This window comes from Plecotus auritus (assembly GCF_963455305.1).
Source record: "Plecotus auritus genome assembly, chromosome: 8".
In the NCBI taxonomy this organism is placed as follows: domain Eukaryota; kingdom Metazoa; phylum Chordata; class Mammalia; order Chiroptera; family Vespertilionidae; genus Plecotus; species Plecotus auritus.
In genome coordinates this window covers 13,567,020-13,587,777 of record NC_137782.1, presented here as the reverse complement: position 1 = coordinate 13,587,777, position 20,758 = coordinate 13,567,020, and the positions used below count along the sequence as shown (strand labels likewise).

The 20,758-nt window shown below is 52.8% G+C and overlaps 1 protein-coding gene across 1 annotated transcript; it reads left to right on the top strand.

Annotated features, from left to right (window-relative positions):
• Nucleotides 1-5,662: 5,662 nt before the first annotated feature.
• SIGLEC15 (sialic acid binding Ig like lectin 15) lies at nt 5,663-20,331 on the top strand (the record flags this gene model as incomplete). Its single annotated transcript, XM_080683769.1, has 7 exons — nt 5,663-5,714; nt 15,277-15,336; nt 15,811-16,194; nt 17,316-17,693; nt 19,043-19,073; nt 19,284-19,400; nt 20,073-20,331. 7 exons carry the CDS (start codon nt 5,663-5,665, stop codon nt 20,329-20,331), a joined length of 1,281 nt encoding a protein of 426 aa, XP_080539895.1.
• Between the last annotated feature and the right edge of the window lie 427 nt (nt 20,332-20,758).

Sequence of the window (20,758 nt, the reverse complement as noted above, 5' to 3'; positions counted from 1 at the left end):
TCCTTGTTTCCTATTAAATCAATAAAAAACTCTCTTTTGCAGTTCCAATAGACAGCTGAGACAAGAGGATATGGCAACAAAAAGGGGGAATCTTTGACTCAGACAAAGAGATGTGGTTTGGACCCAATCAGAAACCAATCTTAACTTTAGTGACACAAATACCTATACTTTAACATGTACAATAGCTAATACATTGGGGTCCTGAAAAGATGATTTCATGAAGTAAACAATATTACTGGAAACCTTCTCCAACTGTAGCTTATAAAGTGTGTAGCAGATGTTCTATCTGTCCAAATATAATGCTAGAAAATAATCCCAAGGACATTCCCACTTCCTTTAGATCCACTCGAGGTATGGAACTTTGGATTTTATCCAAATTCCACCATCTCAAGAATATAATGTGTGTTAGTTATGATTTGTATGTTTTTTACTTGGTTGAGGCATTCTGTTATAGGAGAGCAACTGCCCTCACAATAGGTAAATTATTATTGGGGAAAATTAATTCTCAATTGGGGAATTCCCTCTGAGTTACAGTGATTGAGTGACTCATTTCACTGGGCAAATAATACAATTTATTTGTAATATTTGGCCTATTCTGCAGAATTTTCATCGTGCCTATCATCCCACTTCTCTGGATTGGTGAAACATACAAATGGTACAATTAAAACTCAACTGGGCAAATTTTCAAAAACTTTTCATTTCTGTTGGCCAAAAGCTCTCCTTATAGTTCTCCTCAACCTGAAATGTACGTCTGTTAGTAAACACATAGCTTTTCTCCTCATTAAATAGTCACTGGTCACCCTATGCTTCCAGATGAAGGGCTATATGAATCAACCTTACTAAAAGGAGACATTCTGCATTATTATCAAGCACTTATTAACCAGTTTATAGGGACTGATAAATTAGTAACCAATTTATTTCACGGTGAGCTCCCAAAAGACAAAGATTTCAAGGACCATGAATTACAACTGTTGTAAAAGACATCAATTAAAGACTCTCTCCAACGTCATTGGAAGGGACCTTATCAGGTACTTAACTGTGAATGACAGTTGGCTCCACCTACAGCAGAGATCAAAGACTTCCAGGGGACGAGAAGCCACCGACACCAGAGATAGACACCTTTCCCACGAAATTGACAAGGCCTATACTCCTACAAATTTTGATGTTGAACTTTATTTGTTTGATTGTCTTTACCTGTCTGCTAATATTAGCTATAATAATAATTATAATTGTTCTTTGGGCTTTTCTCAAACCTTGTATATATAGCCCAGCTGTTAATACTTGCTGAAGGTATATAAAATAACTTTTGTATTATCCATAATACTATTGATGGTTTCTCTTAAAATTTAGAAGGAATGTTAGCGCAGAGGGAATGAAAGGGTTGTGTGCATTTTTAACAGAAGTTAAAAATAAGTAGTTTGTCCTAATGCGTTGGCTATTTCTGAATGAAGAACAGGGGAAGCTAAAGGTTAGTGGAAAAGGGATATTCAGAAAGGAATTTTATGGCCCTCTGTAACTGCTGCTGAGGCACAGGAATTTTACTTTTGAAACTCTTACTGGCCTCTGTTATTTTTAGATGGCAATTGTAATTTACATCATTGTGTTCTTACAGCCTTGGCCCCGAATAAACCTTACAGTTACAGCTTCCATATGCACAACTAGCAGGAATCAGATTAATAATAAACAGCCCTTGAGTGCTTCCAATGGGAAGTGAATGGGCCATTGTAAATGGGGACCCATCTCATAGTCAGATTGTGAAAACTGGGAAGTTGTATGGTGTGCCCTGAAACTATCTATACTAGTATATATAAAAGGCTAAGGGTCCAACCATCCAACCGGTCACTATGATGCGCACTGACCACCAGGGAGCAGATGCTCAACGCAGGAGCTGCCATGACATGCACTGGCCATTTACAGAGAAACGGCACCGTGGACCTGACACTCACAAAGCAACACTCGGCTTCCCCAAAGTAGGACACAGGCCCCGCCACTACCCTGGAGCGAACCGACGCTGCCGAGACCCCATGGCACAAAATGCAGCCCACAGCTCAGCCCAGCCCAGAATGGTAGCTGTGGGAGCTGGGTAATGACATCACATAGCAACACCCAGCTACTTCTCCCTAGCGACTAGCCTCCTTGGGATTCTTCTGCCCAGGAACCTGACTTGCTTTATAGCCAGATGCAAACATTTTATAGTTTAACCAAATGTTTGTGATGTGTTTTCCCATGCCTCATCTCATTTGATCCTCACAGAAGATAGGAGACTCGGTGGAATCCTATTTTCTTTTCATTAGCTGGAAAATGGAGATTTAGAAAGCTTAGAAACTTGACTGGACTGAAAAGAAGAAATAGTGGACCTTGAAAATGACTTCAGGTTTTCTCACTGCGTAGAATATAGTCAAATACTGCTGCAGTTAAATATTTTACCCTCTGTTCTCCCTGTGTGATCTATAATAATAATCTGCTTCGTGTTCATATTTACTGCTGTGTTGCTGACAATTACCTGAAAGAGAAGTTGGGATGCTTCACTGGGCTGGAAAAAAATTTAGCTATATCAGAAGGCAGGTCTAATTAAGCAAGTTTATTATATATATATATATATATATATAAAAGGCTAAGTTGACTCACACATGCATGATACATATAAAGCTCTCACTGGTGCCAATCGCATGCATGTGTTTCAATCTGTCATTGTTGATCATGAATTTGGTTGACATGTTTATTATAGAGAAAGGGCAAATAGCGACATTAAAATATTTCTTCTAATTAATTTCCTTTCAATGTGCATGAATTCGTGCACCAGGTCACTAGTAAGTAAATGTTATACTAGGTGCAAAATACAGAGAAATGAAACAGACAGAAAAACCTAGATCATGATAACTTATAGGTTAGAAATGATCCAGAGTGTTTTCCTTAATGAAGAACCTAAGTTCTGACTGCCTCCCATTTACCTGCTTTTCACTTTTGAGAAAAACTTGGCCTTTACTTCCATCCAAGGTTATGGTCTTGCCCTATTGCCCATGGTCCATTATTAAGCAAGACAAATGCTGACACTAAGTCTTCCTTCCTAGCACAGGGGGACCACATTATCCAGCCAAAAGGTTGGTCATCAATGCATCCTTTGGATTGATTTATGACCAAAAGGGAGAAGTATGGATGAAAAAGTGGCTAGAAGAGGCCTGCATGGTGGGCCTTACAAACTCAGACGCCAAAAGTAACCACATTGGATGGTCTGAAATTAAACATTTCTAACTAAAAGCTAGTCATGGCAAGTAGCCATGTCTTAGGCTGTATCTTCCTTGGCAAAGGTCAATCTTTACCTTAACTGAGCCTGTCTATTGTCTTTTGGCATCTACAATAACATACCTTTGGAATGTCAGGGTAATTTCCTTTTTTTTAGACTAGCAGAGCAGGAGACCACAGAACCCCTCACTGTTATTGTTACCCTGTTAATTGTTAACTGTTAACTATCCTGCACCCACCTATGTAAAAGAAGTATGTGTCTATTCATTTTACTTTTTATCTAATCCCAGAGATCCCTCCCCACCCTTCTCTCCTTCCCCCACCTTATCCCACCCCATACCCATTTGCTTTCTTCCACCTCCCTAATGTATCACCAGTGGATTTCATGTAACCCCCTTAAGCCTCCTCTTTTGATTGTAATGTATACAATAAGATGTAAAACACCACAACAACTGCAAACTCTTAGGAGCATAATCTAGGCATAATCATTAAAATGCAAAATGTTCACCCTAGCAGGTTTGGCTCAGTGGATAGAGCATTGGTCCGAGGACCAAAGGGTCCCAGGTTCGATTCCAGTCAAGGGCCCAATACCTTGGTTGCAGGCCCCTCCCTGGCCCAGGCCCTGGTCAGGAGGCTCGTGCAGAAGACAACCAATCAATGTGTTTCTCTCACATCAAGGTTTCTCTCTGTCTTTCCCTCTCTCTTCCACTTTCCCTAAAAATCAATGGAAAAATATCCTCAGGTGAGGATTAACAACAACAAAAATGCAAAATGTTCATACCCTATGACCCAGAGATCCCACTTCTGGGATTATTAATGAAATATAAGTACTAGTATGTAAAGACACGTACACGAATTCCTCCTGCAGCTTTGCTTGTAATTTTAACACCCATTAACAGGGAGTGGTTAAATAAATTACGTGACATAAAATCTATTCTGTGGGATTCTATGGAGCTATTTGAAAGAATGGGGTAGGTCCACATCTCCTGAAAGGATGCCCCTGGTTCACTGCTTAGAAGAAAGAAGCAAGTTGGAGTTCAGTGGAGCTCGAGAAGGAGTCCCACACAGCTGGAGCTGAGCTGGGACCCTGCTCTGCCAGGAGCTGGGGAAGCAGTCCAGTCAAGAATAGAAGATCTTTCCTCATTTTCTGAGGATTCTGGGACCCCCAGAGCTTGACCCTCCTCTTCTCCAAGATGGCCAGGCCACCAGAGATAACTCACCTTGAGGCAGGTGCCAGGCAGGGCGGGGCCGTCAGAGTGGGATGGGACTGGCTTCCCACCTGAGAGAGTGAGAGGTTACTAGGGGAGGAGCAGATGATAGGCAAGGCACAAACTGGACTTGGCCAACAGCATTTCCTCCGCCACCTGGATGAGAAGAGTGGCATTGCTAATGTTACCTCTGTGCAGGTCACTCGAGTCCAGTGCATCAGCAGAAAAGAGATCCTGCCACCAGACAGTCCAAATCCAATGCTGTCCATTTGGACTGTCTGATGGGAGGATCTCTTTTCTGCTGATGCACTGGACTCAAGTGCCCTGCAAACAGACCTCTAGCTCCCACTGTCAGTCCCACAAGAGTCCACCAAGTAAGCTTCCAAGAGCTTTGCTTCTCCCTCAGGGCCCACATTTCCATCTGATATTCTACCCAGTGGCCCCAGGATTGGGGAGGGGCTCTCAGCTCTCCATACTGGATGTACTACATGTATGGCTCATGGAGCAGCAGCAGCACTAGGGACTCATTACACAACCCAGGTCAGAACCTAAATTTTAGTAAGATCCTCAGGTGATCCTTATGACCATCAAAATCTGGGGTGCAGGTCTAGGACCCCAGACCCTCTGGAGGCCTCTGGTCATGGAGGTGGATCGTCTGTGAACAAGTCTTTTCCTTGTAGGTACTGACAGCCTTCTGGCTGCACTTGGATGAGTTATTATGTTGGCAGGCTCCTCCCCACGTCTCTTTCATCATCTTGTCACAACCGGTGGGGACGGGGAGAAAGGAAAGGACTGGAGGGAGAGGAAACACATCCTGACACTAAAAATGTAGGAAGGGAAAGGGAGAGGGAAGGGAAGAAAGAGGGAGGAGGGAAGGAAGCATAAGCACAGTCATTTGTTAAAGGGACCAGGCTACAGAAAGGGCTTGCATCTTCCCCATCCACTTCTCTGTTTCCTGTCCTGAAAAATCATCCGGTGGTTCCCCTCTTAGTTTTCCACATGACTAAACCCCACGGGTCTCATCTGATCATACCTCAGGCTGCCTGGCCGCCTGGCCCCAGTTCCTCCAGCACCCACAGAGCCCTGCATGGTGCAGACCTGGGCACGCCGCCTACCCCTCCTCACACCTTTCTTCCCTCACACCCACAACAAGGAGGGTTCTCTGTGGTGGCCTGGCCGAATGAGGGGGCTGGTCTCCAGGCGCTCACAACATGGAAGGGTCCATCCGGCTCCTGGCCTGCTTGGTGTGCATCCTCCCGATGGGTGAGTTTCCCGTTTCCCACTCCTCTCTCGGGCCCATGCTGGGAACAGGACAGGTGCTCACAAAACCCTCGGTACAGTCTTCTCGCCTTAAACTCAGTGAAGCTGGGATTAATTACCCAGAGCCTCCAGGCCTGTGGAGGAGGAAGAGCTGCACTCTGGGAGGCTGGGGTGACAGAAGCCAGAAGTTCAAGTCTGAGCTTTGTCTTGGGTTCCAAGTGATTGAGGTAGCCCCTGACTTCTCTGGGCCTGTGCCCCCACCTGTAGAAAGGCTGCCTGGCCCACCCAGTGTGCCGTGAGGATCCAGGGAGATAACGGACAAGGAATGGGAAGGAGAGTCAGGCTCTGAACAGACTTTGGGTGTTGTAACCTCTCACTCTCTCAGGTGGGAAAGCCAGCCCCGCCCCACACAGTGTTTTACGTTGCGATGGGCACTGGCACACTGGCACACCCCAAGGGGAGCGGAGGAGAGCACACTGAGGTTTGGGGTAAGGATGCAGATGATTTCAGGTGGGAAATAGAGCCAGTGAGAGAGGGCACCCTGACCTCCCAGCAGGAACTCCAAAGGGTGAGTGGGAACTCTGTGGCAGGCTCAAGTAAGAGTGACATCTGGGTCCTTGAGCTCAGTGAGTTAGTGTCCCTGGGAACAGTGTGCCTCACAGGTTGATCCCAGCCCATCTGCATCACAATCCCAGAGGAGAGGGATGCTTGTTAAAATGCAGATACTGCCCTGGCCCGGGTTCTCAGTGGTTAGAACACAGGCCCATGCACCAAAGAGTTGTGGGTTTGATTCCCAGTCAAGGGCACATACTTAGGTGGCAGGTTCGATCCTGGCTCCGGTCAGGGCTTGTGCAGGAGGCAACCAACCGATGTGTCTCTCTCACACCAGTATTTCCTCCTCTTTTTCTCTCCCTCTTTGTCCTCCCTCTCCCCTTTCCACTCTCTCTAAACATCAATGGGAAATAATATCCTGGGGTAAGGCTTAAATACACACACACACACTAAAATGCAGATACTTCAGCTCCACCCCAGACCTGTGGAACCACATGATTAGGCAGCAGGGCCCAGGAATCTGCATTCTTCCACCATCACCTTGAGTAATTCTGATGGTCAGGGCTACCAAGGGAACTGGGATAAAGGACAGAGGCCATCCTCTGTGGCCCTCTGCCTGGGCCCCAGCTCTTTCCTCGATCCCAGCCTGAGAGGTCCTTCCCGTGACCCATGGACTCCGCATCTGTGTCTGTGAGCACGGTCCCTGCTGCCACATGCTGCTGGCGACTTCGCTGACATCATGATGTTCTAAGCCCGTGGTCGGCAAACTGCGGCTCGTGAGCCACATGCAGCTCTTTGGCCCCTTGAGTGTGGCTCTTCCACAAAATACCACGGCCTGGGCGAGTCTATTTTGAAGAAGTGGCGTTAGAAGAAGTTTAAATTTAAAAAATTTGGCTCTCAAAAGAAATTTCAATCGTTGTACTGTTGATATTTGGCTCTGTTGACTAATGAGTTTGCCGACCACGGTTCTAAACTGTTAGACAACATTCCCTGTGTGGGGTCCTGTCGCCAGGGCTGGATGATAAACTCGCACCCCTTCAGCTCCTTCCCTTCCCCTCTAGCAGAGTCCAGGCAGTCTGCGTGGAACAGGAAGAGGAAGTGCCCACACAATTCTAAGTGGTGGCACTTTAATTAGTAACTCACATGAGCCTCAGAACCCAGTGGGGAAGGAGCTATTCTATTCCCTTTTCACAGACGGGAAACTGACGCACAGAGAGCTTTGGTGAGTGAGGGGGGGTGGAGCTGAGGTTAGAACCATAGACTGGACCCCACATACACACTGCCCATGTCCCCTGCACAGAGCCCTATGGCAGGAGCTAATGGGGAAGGGGCTTTTCTCCCAAGTTGGCTGAACTCAGCCATCTTTCTGGGGTGCTTTAAGGTTGGGTCCCACATAGAAGGTAGGAGCTGGAAGAGGCGACCCTGCCCAGACCTGGGCAGAGAGGAGAGCAGCAGTACAGGACCTGAGTGTTGATGTCAGATGTGGCTTTGAATCCTGGCCCTGCTATTTAGTGGCTGTGTGGCCCTGGGCAGGCTTCCTGACTTCTCTGAGCCCCGATAAAGTGGGGTCCCTGCCACCTCACAGTGGTGATGTGAAGGACACTTAGATCCTGGAGGAAAGGCCCCAGCGCAGCTCCTGGCCCTCAGTGGTTATGCAGTAAGTGGCATGAAAGGTTGCAGAAGGCACACAGCTTTGAGAGAAGCGAGGTATGCGGGTATTTGTGTTTTGCTTGCATTTGTTTCCCTCCTGCGGAGGGTCAGCTGCTATGAGTCAGTTAAACACAAGAGTTAGAGGAAGCATGCGCAGTCACATGTTCCAGAACAAGCCCAACCCGCACCAGTGCTCCAGCTGTGTGTCAAGATGGCACAGAAGGCTGAGCCCCGTGTGTGAACCTGATGGGGAGGGACCCTGCTGTTCTCACAGTGCAGCTGCCTCACTGCTAAAACCCACAGGTCCGCAGCTAAGGTGAGCGGGGTCCCACTTTCTGAAACTACTCTGAGGACGGCCACCTGTGAGCCCCTCCAGGTGGCAGTGGGACTGGGCAGGAGGCTCCCGGGCTTGGCTGCCGTGTGAGAGCCCAAAGGGCTGCACGACCCAGGTCACAGCCACATCCTGTCCACATCCGAGCGTGGGGCCCGGGCAGGCCGCTGGCAAAAGTGAAGTGGATGAAGCTGCTCCACAACCCCCGCCCCCTCCCCGACTTCCTCTGCCCTCCTCCCTCTTCATGTCACCCACTCAGCTCCCAGTGCTCTGGGCAGGCTCTCATCTCCAGGCGGTCCCCACACACTCTCCCTTGTCTTTCCCCAAGTTCTCCCCACAAATCTGCTTTTAGAAAGTGGGAGATGCCAAGGAATGGGGGAGGTGGATACTGGTCTGGGCTCTGACCACTTGGGTGGCCTTGTGCAAGTGCCCAGTCGGTCCACAAATCTCTGAGAAGCAGGTTTCACAATCACAGCAGCTGTCATCCTCAGGGACTTCTGTGCCGGACCCTTGATGAGCAGCTCATTTACTCTTCCCCACAACCCTGCAGAGTGAGGACCCCTGTCCCTGATTTAGGGAGGTCAGGTGACGCTGGGATGTCACAGCCTGGAGATGAACTGGAGTCGCCTGTGTGCAGCCCGCCCTTTGCACCACCTGTGTGCAGTGGTGGTGGGCCTGGGCCAAAGCGTGGCACTCTGAGGAATGTAGTTGACAAGCTCTGAATCGCTGAAGAAAAAGGCCAGGCCCTCGCAGACTCACCCAGGCCGTGGGATGCCCATGCGGGATGCAGGTAACGTCAGGGAGGAGGTGGCTGCATCATGGGTCCAGGAGGAATGGGAAGGGTTAGGGAGCCAGGATGCTTCTGCTGCTGGTGGTGGCTACTCTGGTCAGCAGCTGATGGAGAAGTCCTACCCGGGGAGGAAAAGGAGGAGTGAAGGAGAACAGGGCCCTGGAGGAAGCGAGGAGTGCAGACAGGGACAGGCTGAATTAGAACTCTGAAGAGCAGCGTCCTGTGGTGGACACGGGCCCCAGGACAGTGGCTCTGCATCTCACTCAGCTCAGGTGAGCAGCCAAAGAGGCCAGGGTATAGGGGGAAGCCAGGATAACCTGAGGGCAGACGGAGACCCCCAGGCCCTGTACTCGCACATCAGTGTACCTCACCCCTTCCCTAGACCCTTCTGGATCTGGTTCTCACTGAAGGATGGAATTCCTGTTTCCGTTCCCTCCTCTCCCCTCTGGACTCCACCCCTTTCTCATCTTTTCTCCACTGATAACCTATCTGGACAGCGTGCAGGCTCAGAAGGAACTGTGGCAGCAAACGGAGGGGCAGGAGGGAATTGGAAGAAAGGCAACGTTCCCCAGCTCGACCCACACACACACCTAACTGGTGAGGTTGGTGGCCACGATGAACATCTCTCCCTGCTCCCAAAAAGCCCTCTCCTGACCCTCCAGGTGTCACCGTGCCTGAGAGGCCACCATCGGAGTCATTCCCTGAGAACACCCTTATTGACATGCCCAGTGTCCCCGGGGGGGTAGCCCTGCACACACAGCTGACTCATCAGATTAGCTGCCTGTCGATGACCAGCCGCCATGGGAGCAGTACCTCTGAGTTCCTCTGAGTGCCGCGAGGCTATCCCTCTGGAGGTCCATGCTGACTGCCCACGTGGTGTCATCCTTCCCCCTCCCAAGTCCATAACTTGTTTCCTCCAAAAATGTCACATAAAACCCACCCAGCAGACCTATTGTTGTTAAAGCACCCTTCTGTGAGGGCGCTTACCCCACTGGCCATTGTCCCACCAGGACCACCTGGGGATCACTTTCCTGTCTGTGGTCCACAGACAGCAACTGGCCCAAATTCTGTGATGAGACCCATGAGTGGTTTTCTCTATAGTTCACATGAGCAGACTAGCACAGAGCCCACTGCCAGTGACCTCCAGAGCGGCTCCGGGCACGTTTCTGCTCCCTCCTCACCAAGGAACTGGTAGAATTCTTGGTCAATGGCAGCAAAAACCAAGGTTTCTATTTCTGATCCATCCAGATACCCCTTCTGCCCATCCAGGTTCTGTAGATATGCATGGGGCTTCGAAATAACAAGCCCAGGGTGACTCGACTACCCCTCAGTTGAGTCGTGGTTATGGTGTTGCACGAGCTGGTGCCCAATATTGCAGCCCAGTCCTTCCCAGCTGAGCACCAGTCACCATGAGGGAACCATGTGGAGAGTTTGGTAAATGATGGTGCGGGAGCATCAAGGCCCAGATGCATCTGTCAATCGCTAAGTTTTCTGGATACCTAATGGCTTATTTTTAGAAATATGTCTTTTCATTTAAAAAGACATATTTCTAAAATACTTGATTTCCTTATCACTTTTATCCAAATGTTATTTTCAGAATAGACTTTTAGACTGAAAAGTCACCTTAGTAAACATCGAGACATCATTTCACGAATGAGCCCACTGAGGCCAGAGAGCTGTGGGGACTTGCCTAAAGTCACAAAGTCAGTCAGGCCTAGGCTAGAGCCCAAAACAGATGCCTGATCCCCCCCCACACACCTGGGGGCACACGTCTCATGGCAATGAACCTCCCCAAGGTGACTCGGGTCACAGCTGCAAGCATCTGTCACACAGCCTGCTGCAGGCCACGGTGCCTGAAGACCCTCTGCCCTCACTCCTTCTGTGCTAAACTTTGGCGTTTCGGTCCTGGGCCCTGAGCTGTCTTTTCATTGTGTTCACTGGCTCCTTCCTCCCAGGATGTCAGCTGTCTTTTCTTGCTGCTTTCAATGGGCCTGCAAACAGAATCCATTTTCCAGCTTTTCGCTTTGTAGTTCCCTAAGCGGGGGTGCTAACCAAACAGACCTGTCAGACCTGTGTGTAAATGAAAAACAAACGGTGGCTGAGCAATGGCCAGACTATAAACATACAGAGGAGGGCCACTAATTGTCACAGTAATTGCATCCCCAACACAATGTCTAGCACACAATAGGCCCTCAATGAGTAGCTATTGAGTGAATAAATACACAAAGAAATGACTGGCTACCAGGTGAGTTAAGGGCAAGGGCTAGGCTATTGAATTTCTTGTGGCCTAAGATGCCAAATCCAGTTGCAAACGGTGCAATGTTAGGATATCAATGTGTCTTAAGTTCCTGCTGCCTCACCCTGGGTTATATGCCCACACACTCCTCCACTGGTCAGCACTCTCCGCCCTACCCCCTTCCAACCTCACCCCTTGACAGGGATAGTGAATGGAGGGAGCTAACAGCCACTGAGCCTTTGCTGAGTGTCAGGCACTGTGATCTACAGAGATTTCATTCAATCCTCAATCCTATGAGAAAGGTATTGTGTTCCTCTTTCTACCACAGAGAAGCCTGAGTGAGACCTGGGCCATTTAAGAAACTTGCCCAAACATCTCCTACTACGTGAATGAGCCTAGAACAGTGCAGGCACAGACTGGGTGCTTGATACACGTCTGAAGAGAGAATGACCCCAAGTAAGATTGTCGCCCCAGGCTTAGCTGTGCCAAAGCTGAAATACTTTCCACCATGCCCTGTGGCCCACCACTGAGGGGGGGCATGTTGGACAATGGGAAAAATATGGGCCTCCCGTTGACCCCAGAGGTTGACAGACCTGAGATAAGGAAATTAAAGATCCTATAAGAAAGGGTGGTGTCTTCCCTCCCCTGTCCTAAGAGACAAGAGACTGTGCGCGAGCTGCCAGAGAGAATGGTAAATGTCACAGGATGCTGGGAGCTTGGATTCCTGCCAAAGCAAATGCATCTGTACCCTGGGCAATTCCTGCCAACCTTGAGTCCCGTGGGGAGATTCATCCAAAGGTCTCCGTGTGAGAGGGCGTCCTACAGCAGGTAAACAGGAAACCCAGATTCCGGCCCCCAGCCCTCCCGGGAGCCAAGAGGGTAACACTTGGTGAAGGCCTCTGTGTGCCCTCTCTGCGCCTACAGCAGAACCCCAGGAGGGAAGCCCCCTTCCCCGCCCCCGCCCCACCTCATCTGTGTCACACTTCAGGGTGAACCCAAACCCCTGAGGGCAAAGCCTCAGGCTCTGCTTCTCTCTGCTTCTGGTTAGCCAGATGACCTGGTCATGTCACTTGTGGTTTCTGAGCCCCACCCTCATCTCTAAAAAGAGGCTAGCCAGGCTGGTGTGGTTCAGTGGTTGAGCGCTGACCTATGAACTAGGAGGTCATGGTTCAATTCTCAGTCAGGGCACGTGCCTGGCTTGATCTCCAGTGTGGGGCATGCAGGAAGCAGCCCATCAATGATTCTCTCTCATCATTGATCTTTCTCTCTCTCCCTCTCTCTTCCTCTCTGAAATCAATAAAAATATATTTTAAAAAATAAATAATAAAAAGGGGCTAATGACAGTCTCTCACGGGGTTGTTGTGCATATGAAATGAGATGAGGTATGTCCCCCAAGGAGCCCCCAAAGCACTGGCCCCCTAAACTCCACATGTCCTGCAACCTCTCTGTTGATGTCCCTGCCTTCTGCGTTGCCCTGTTGTCCCCTTTGCCTAGACTGCCTTCAATCCACCTCGAGGCTTAGTAACATCCCACTCCTTTCTCAAGGCTCTGCTGAAATGGCGTCTCCTCTCTCATGGGTCCTCCACTCCCTGCCTGCCTACTATGTGCACGATGCTGCTCCCCCAGGATGTGCCCAGCTATTCCTGCCAGCCCGATCACCCTCCCACTGTCATGGCAATTGCATTACTTACTATGTGACATGGCACTGTGCTGGACAATAACACAAGTATGACCCCACATACGTGGGCCCTGCCCTCCCAGAGCTTCTGGGTGCCTGGGCGAGACACACAGTGAACAGGCAATGCCCATGCAGAGGAAGTACCTCTGCCAGCTCTGGGGCACAGGGAGGGGTGCCACACCCAGGCTTGGGCCTCAAGGAAGGCCTCCCACTGTAGGCAGACTCAGAGGAGACCTGGGGGTGGTGAGGAGGGAGCTGGTGAGTGAAAGGCCCCAGAACTACACTCAGACAAAGGGAACACTGTGTCGCTCATTAGAGCACCTGGCAGGCAGTGGTGTAATTACGTGTTCCCAGATCCGCCGCCCTTTCTGAGCTGTGAGACCCAGCAGGCTGGCAAATCTTTCTGTTCATCTTTGTAATCCCCTCTCCTTTCCCAGTGCCTGGCTTAGCGTGGGGACGTGTCCGATAAATGTTTGCTAATGGATAAATGAACAAGAACAAATAATACCTGGAGAATCTGGGGTGTCTGTGAGATGCAGGGGGTCAGAGGAGGCTGAAGTTACAGAGAGTGGGAAATGCAGGGAAACTGAGGTAGGGGCTAAGTCTCAAGAGCGGGAAGATGCTTTCTGCAGCTGGGAGTACTGACTGGACCAGCAAAACTTCAGAAGGTTTCTCAAATTTGATTATTAACGACTGAGCAAACAAGCTCTTACTCAGGGTAATTGTCAAGTCCTCCATTTGGGTTCAAAAGCGGAATTCCACTTGTCCAGAAGAAAAGAGATTTGGCTTAGCAGATTATGTGGAAAAAAAAAAAAAAGAACTTGTGGTTTTATTTGATTGCAAGCTCAGCACAAGGGCAAAGTGAGGTTGTATATGAGGCACAACTCACAAAACCCGATTCGGACCCCACTCTGCAGGCCCAGCACAGCGGGAGCCCACACCTAGAGGCCAGGTCCGGACACTACGCTGCAGGAAAGTACTGAGCAGGCAGTGGGAATGGGGAGGGGCAGTGGGGGGTGGGACCGTCACCAGAAAAGAGAAGGCTTAATGGGTCTGGTAGCCATGATGGGCTCCTGGAAGGGCTATCACTGGGAGGGGGTGCGCAATGCTCCACACATTAGTGGCAGTCACGTGGTGGTGTAGACAGGAATTCTGTGCAGGAGGAATGCTCTCCAGGCGACCTCAAACTACGGCCCGCGGGCCACATGCGGCCCGCCGAGGACATTTATCCGGCCCGCCGGGTGCCGCTGCCTGTCCTGCTTAGCAGCCGACTCATCCCGGGCCTGCAGTGCGCATAGGAATTTGTTCATAGTTTTTTTTTTTAACTATAGTCCGGCCCTCCAATGGTCTGAGGGACAGTGAACTGGCCCCCTGTTTAAAAAGTTTGAGGACCCCTGCACCTATGGATGGTTCATAGAGAGATGATTCCTCCCAGGGTCTATGTCAGGCTAGCTTGAAGAGCAAAGAGCACTGGACTTGGCATCAGAAAAGCCGGGTTTCTCCCCCTTTCTGCCTGTGTGCCTCTGGGCCTTCATTTTCTCATCTATAACAATGTTGGCCCTGCTTTTCTCCCCTGGGTGTCTTGAGCGTCATGTGACCCGATGTGTGTGAAAGAACTATGTAAATTGCAAAGCCCTTTGGAAATACAAGGGCTGCTATATTATTCTCTCTACTCTTTTTCGTGAACTGCAGCTGGGCACTAGCTGCTAAGCCTGCCCTCCGACTCCTTGGGGAGGCACAATCCTTGGTGTGATCCTCTGAGGACCCACACTGACAGCCACCCACCCACCCAGCCCACAGCTCTCCCAAAGCACATGTTCAATTGCACAGGAGTAACTCACTAGCCCTCTGAGCTAGAGGCAGAGTGAAGCCTCTGGCTCTCACCTGGCCGTGCTTCAGAGGCTCACAACGCAGGAGGTGAGGACACGAAGTCCAGACAGGGGTGCCTGCACAGAGCAAGGGGGCAGCATAACTGCCCACCACGCAGGGCCTCTCCGCTCCCTGTCTGGGCACCAGCCCCTTGGGAAGCCTTCTTGGGTTGGCCTGGATTCTAGAGGAATCTTATCCACCCACTTAACACTTTAGCTTAACATACCACCCCTCCCAGGCCTCAGTTTCCGTCTATGAATGGGAGTGTTGGTGTCCTTGGATGAGACCCGAGGCCCCCTGCCTTTAGCGCAATAGAGTGCTGCTGTGGAGTCAGACGGGACTGAGTTTGAATGCTGCTGGTTTTGCCACATCCTGGTTGTGTCACCGAAGGCAATTACTTCACCTCCCTGTGCCTCAGTTTCTTAACCTGTAACAGGACATAACTATGCTTACCTCTAGGATCACTTGTGAGAACTAAGAGAGATACCACCGGGAACTTGCTCAACACAGAGGTGCACAGTAAGTGCTTTTATTATCCTCACCATCTTGGAGGGGTTGGGACTCTAGCAACCACAGAATCCAGGACTTCTCTGCAGCAGGGCAGGTGCTGGGGTCACTGGGCCTGTTGGCGAGGTGGGACCTCCGGGAGAGAGTGAGGAAATAGGCCCAGGGAAGTGGGGGAGGGTCCAGGAACCTCCCCGTCAAGGGAGTCAAGGTTCCAGGAGATGTCTCTAGGCACCCGGTGGGTTTCCACACCCTTCTTCCGGGGGAGGGGGGCTTCCTGAGTCATGGGTTTCCAGAGGGGGGCGCTTGTAAAGTCCTGGGGTTTTCAGGCCCTGGGAGTGGGTGGGGAGTGGGGTACTTCCTGAATCATGGGTTTCCAAGGGGTCCCTCCGGAGTCCTGGAGATGGGGGGGGGGGGGGGCCTCAGCCAGGCCAGGGGCGGGTAAGGCTGAACCGCCGGGCCACCCCCCCTCCACCCCCCCGCCACCAGGTGCCCCGACGCAGCGCTGGTCCATGCAGCTGCCGGCCGAGGTGAGCGCGGCGGCGGGCGAGGCGGCCGTGCTGCCCTGCACCTTCACGCACCCGCACCGCCACTACGACGGGCCGCTGACGGCCATCTGGCGCGCGGGCGAGCCCTTCGCGGGCCCGCAGGTGTTCCGCTGCGCGGCGGCGCGGGGCAGCGAGCTCTGCCAGACGGCGCTCAGCCTGCACGGCCGCTTCCGCCTGCTGGGCAACCCGCGCCGCAACGACCTTTCGCTGCGCGTGGAGCGCCTCGCCCTGGCCGACGAGGGCCGCTACTTCTGCCGCGTGGAGTTCGCGGGCGACATCCACGACCGCTACGAGAGCCGCCACGGGGTCCGGCTGCACGTGACCGGTGAGCGCGGGGCCGGGTTGCGGGGCAAGGCGGCAACCTTCCTCCCTCCCGCCCCCCGCCCCTCTCTCGGGGCTTACTAGGTGCCGGGCACTGTGCGCGCCGCTGGGACAGGAAGGGGACCCATACACACTCCTTTCTCCAGGGCGGGGCCTCACACTTGGCAGTGGTTATGGGGCCACCTGGGACTTGGTCAAACGTGCAAATCCTGGCCCCGAAAGGCTAGGTGGGCCCGGGAGTGGGCATGGTAGAGAAGCCCTTGGAGAGTTAGGTCCCCAGTAGCTCCAAGTCCAGGGGAGAGAAGAAGTAGTGAACGATAACCCTAAATATGAAGCAGGGCTGCAGTGGGGTGAGCGCTGTGTGCTCTGCAGGGCACCCGCGTCCTCTGGGAGGCGCACTGGCTAGACGCTGGGGTACAGAGATGTGGGAACCAGCGTCCCGCCCCTAGAGCAGCGGTCCTCATCCCGGGCTGTGCATTGGGAATTACCTGTACAGCTTTGAAAATCCGGGACCTGTTATGGTCCTGGGCGGGGTTGTCCAGGAGTTTGGGGTTGGAGTCTGACCCTCGCAAGAACTTAGCATGTGCCTGGGGCATGTGCACGCCCCTCTGAGAGCACGTCAGCTTCCTCCCAGCGGGGCACCTGCCGAACACAGGCCGGTGGGTTCAGAGCATCAGTCTCCACTCTAGCTCTTGGTGAGGTGGCCTGGTGGTGGGAGGTGCCCTTGGGATCACACTGGCAGACTACCCCCCCTCCCCACCCTGCGCCACCACGATAATAAGGACTATTTAGTGAGCCTTTACTATGGGCCGGGCCCTAGGCCAAGCACCCTGCACGTATTAACCTGCCAAATCTTCCCACCGACCCCATAAGTGAGCCGCATTTTACACCTGGAGAAACGGAGGCACCGAGAGGCGGGAGGGTTTGACCAGGGCCACACCTGTATTGGACCCAGGCAGGCTGGTGCCCAAGTGCCCACTCCCTCCCTCCTTTACGCGCTGCTCCCACGTCTTCCTCCTTTCTGGGCGAGAAATGGAGACCGAGGAGGGTACCTTTTCTCCTTGCCGGCCGCACCCTCTGACCGCGGTTCGCTTTCTTCCCCGCCCCACTGGCTGCCGCCCGCAGCCGCCCCACGGATCATCAATATATCGGTGCTGCCGGGGCCCACGCACGCCTTCCGCGCACTCTGCACGGCCGAAGGGGAGCCACCGCCCGCCCTCACCTGGTCCGGCCCGGCCCTGGGCAACCGCTCCACCGCCGCGCGGGGCCCGGGTCAGGGTTTTGGCCACCAGGTGACCGCCGAGCTGCCCGCGCTGGCCCAAGACGGTCGCTACACGTGCACGGCCTCCAACAGCCTGGGCCGCGCAGAGGCCAGCGTCTACTTGTTCCGTTTCCACGGCGCCTCCAAGGCCTCCACCATCGCCCTCCTGCTCGGCGCGCTCGGCCTCAAGGCGCTGCTGCTGCTGGGCGCGCTGGCCGCCTGCACCAGCCGCCGCCGCCTAGGTGGGTGCGCCTGGGCCAAAGTGGGTGCTATGGGAGCGGCGGGGCGGGGGCTTTCCTTTTAGATAAGACCATCAGGCTGACCACCTGGCAGGACACAACCAAAACATCATTTTTGCGCCTATGCATCCCCTCCATTTCCTCTACCTGCATCAAACCCAGGAGCTGGGAACCAGCGTGAACGCACTTTACAATCAGGAAGCCAAGGCCAGCAAAGCTAAGGAGCTCACCTCTAGCCTGGAGTCACAGTGCTAGTCACCAGTCAGTGTGGTTCTGGGGCCCTTCCCTTTACCACCCCCATAAAGGACTCCCCTGAGCTCTCTGACCACACATAGGCCGGGAGAATAGCACCATTCCGCTAGTTACAGCAGTACAGCAGCGGAAGGGCCTCCTAGCTAGCGCTGTGTGGTTCTCACAATAGAGGTGAATAAAACGCAGTTCCCCGCCACCCGTTTGGCCCTTGAATGGGGAGAGGAGGGAGCAGATGCTTGCAGGCTCAGAAGTGTGATCTAAAGCCCAGGCACTGGGGGAGCTCAGGGTGTGCATGCATCTCTCTGGGGGGCATCTGGGTGGGGCCAGGAAGGAGGGTGTTATACACGTGAGGCGAGAGGGAGATGAACTGTAAGGAGGCATGAGCTAGGAGGGCAAGGGGCCAGCAGCCGTGGGCAAACTACGGCCCGCGGGCCGGATCCGGCTGTTCTAGCCGGTTCTCTTGCTCTCCCCTCCGCTCCTTTACTTTGAATTTATATTAGTTCACACAAACACTCCATCCAAGCTTTTGTTCCGGCCCTCCAGTCCAGTTTAAGAACCCATTGTGGCCCTCGAGTCAAAAAGTTTGCCCACCCCTGGAGAGTATTCCCAGCGGAGGGAACAGCATGCACAGAAGTGTGGAAGACTAAACAGCAAGGAACTGCAGTGGGCCCTACATTGCTTCTGGGCTGGAGGGGAAATTTGCTTCTGTGCCCCAAAGGGGGGTCTTTCCAGGGCCACTCAGACCACCCAGGCCAATAGCACCAGCCTCAGACTCTCCTGGGATGAAATCCAAAACTGGTCACCGTTGCCCCAGCTGCCATTTTGCCACGGCCACACTGGCTCTCTTGCTGGTTCTTCAAACTCACCCAGCATTCTGTGCTCGGGGTCCTCAGAAGGGCAGGTTTTTCTGTTGGACCGCCCCTCACTCCACCCTTCTCCTCGGTAACTCCTGCTCACCCTTCACGTTATCCCTCACACCCTGCCAGCTTTCCCTTCAGACCGCTGTCCACTGTGGGGTGAGGTGGACGGCCAGGCCTATAGTCTGGAGGCCACCCTATAGATTCATGCCCTCTCTCTCTTTCTCCCTTCCCCTCACACAGAGGATCCAGTCACCCAGGACACCCCACCACGGTAAGTGAGCTACCCTCACCCCCACCCCCACATACACACACAAGTTCTGCGCTGCCCTGCCTCCAACCTTTAGTTAGTGTCCAGGCCCTGGATCAGGGCCCCGACACCCACCTCATTCCTCCTTCCTGCCCCTGGCTGGGCTGTGGTTTGGGAAGTCGGGAACCCCTACCCCCTGTATTGGATGATCAGCCAATTTTCTCTTGCCCACAGGCCTCAGGCTCAGGAGTCCAATTATGAGAATTTGAGCCAGAGGAGCCCACGGAGTCCACCCACGGCCATGTGTCCACCACGGGGAGCCCCTCAGACACAGGCATCCACTTGTGCACCGTGAGCTGCAAAGGCCGGCGTGAGGCTTGGCTGGGGCAGCCCTTCCTGGCTCTCAGGCACCTTGGCAGCCCCCAGCTGGGCACCCCCGGGAGTCCAGACCCCACACAGGGGCTCAGTGGTCTCCTACATGGACATCTGTCTGAGAGCCCCAGTAATATGTCAGTGGGGGCAGCATTTTGAAAGAGTGTGTATATGTCTGTGCATGTGTGAGCTCCATGTGAAACTTCTGGAAAAGCCCTTTTCTTACCTAGAACACCACAGTGGACACTGGCCATAGGGCCCGAGGCCCAGACTCCATCCTGACTGTCACTCACTTGCTGTGTGGACCAAGCACTTGTTTCTACTGTTTAACATGGACAATAATATTTTTCCCTCCTGGCTGGGCGGACTCTCAAGGTCCAAGGATATGGAGGGACTTGGGGAAGTGCCAAGCTGTCTATATATGTGAGCGTGACCTTGGGACTTGAGGAGTTAGTTCTTGGACAAGTGCGGCCTCGCTGAGAATTCAAGTTCCAGAGAGCAAGCCTGAGGCCCGGGCAGTGGGGGTGGGGCTGTGCAAAGCAGTGGTCCAAGGACGAGCGAATCAGCAGTGAGGGAGAGCCTAGTGTCCCTGCCCCCTGGTGTCTCCTCTGGGAGTGCCCCACCCTCTTTGCCCCCCTCTTTCCCCATCAGCTGCTCTGCACTGCCTCAAGCTGGGACTCCTGGGAAAAGGAAACCAACACCCATCATCTCAGAGCACCTGGAACCCACTGTCCTCAGGCTGGGAAACCTCACGGGGACTGGGCTGCAAGACCCCAAAGATAAAGCAGCTACAGCTCTGACCTCTCTACGACCTGCATCCTCCCAGGATGCACAAAGGCACCAGCAGTGTCAACCCGTTTGCCAGGCTGACTTGCAGGGTCCAGCCTTCCACATCCACACGTCTGTGTGAACTTGTTGATCACTTCCTTGGGGTCAGGCAGAGGGCAGGAGGTGGACTTGGGACCCGGGTGAGCTGGCAAGAGGAAAGGGCCACAGAGGTTCCCCCCACATGGGACTGAAGAGGCAAAAAGACTTTCGTTCCTTCGGGGCTTTTTAAAATGCTCAGACGGTGACCCAGAGTAAGCACAGGTCCTCTCTCATGCTTCCCTGGGGAGATGGCCTGAAGGCTGAGGGATTTTACAAGTTAATAAGCAGGGCAGTGCTATGAGGTCCCCTCCTCCCCAGAGCCTTCGCCAGGGCAAGTGGGTGAGGGAGGCTCATGGTCAACTGGGATCCATCCAGGAGTCTGTCCGAGCTGTTAAAGGGCCAGAGGAGTTGGCATTTGTACCTCCCTGAATGGGGATGCTTTGGGGCACCTCAAGGGAGAGTCCTTTATC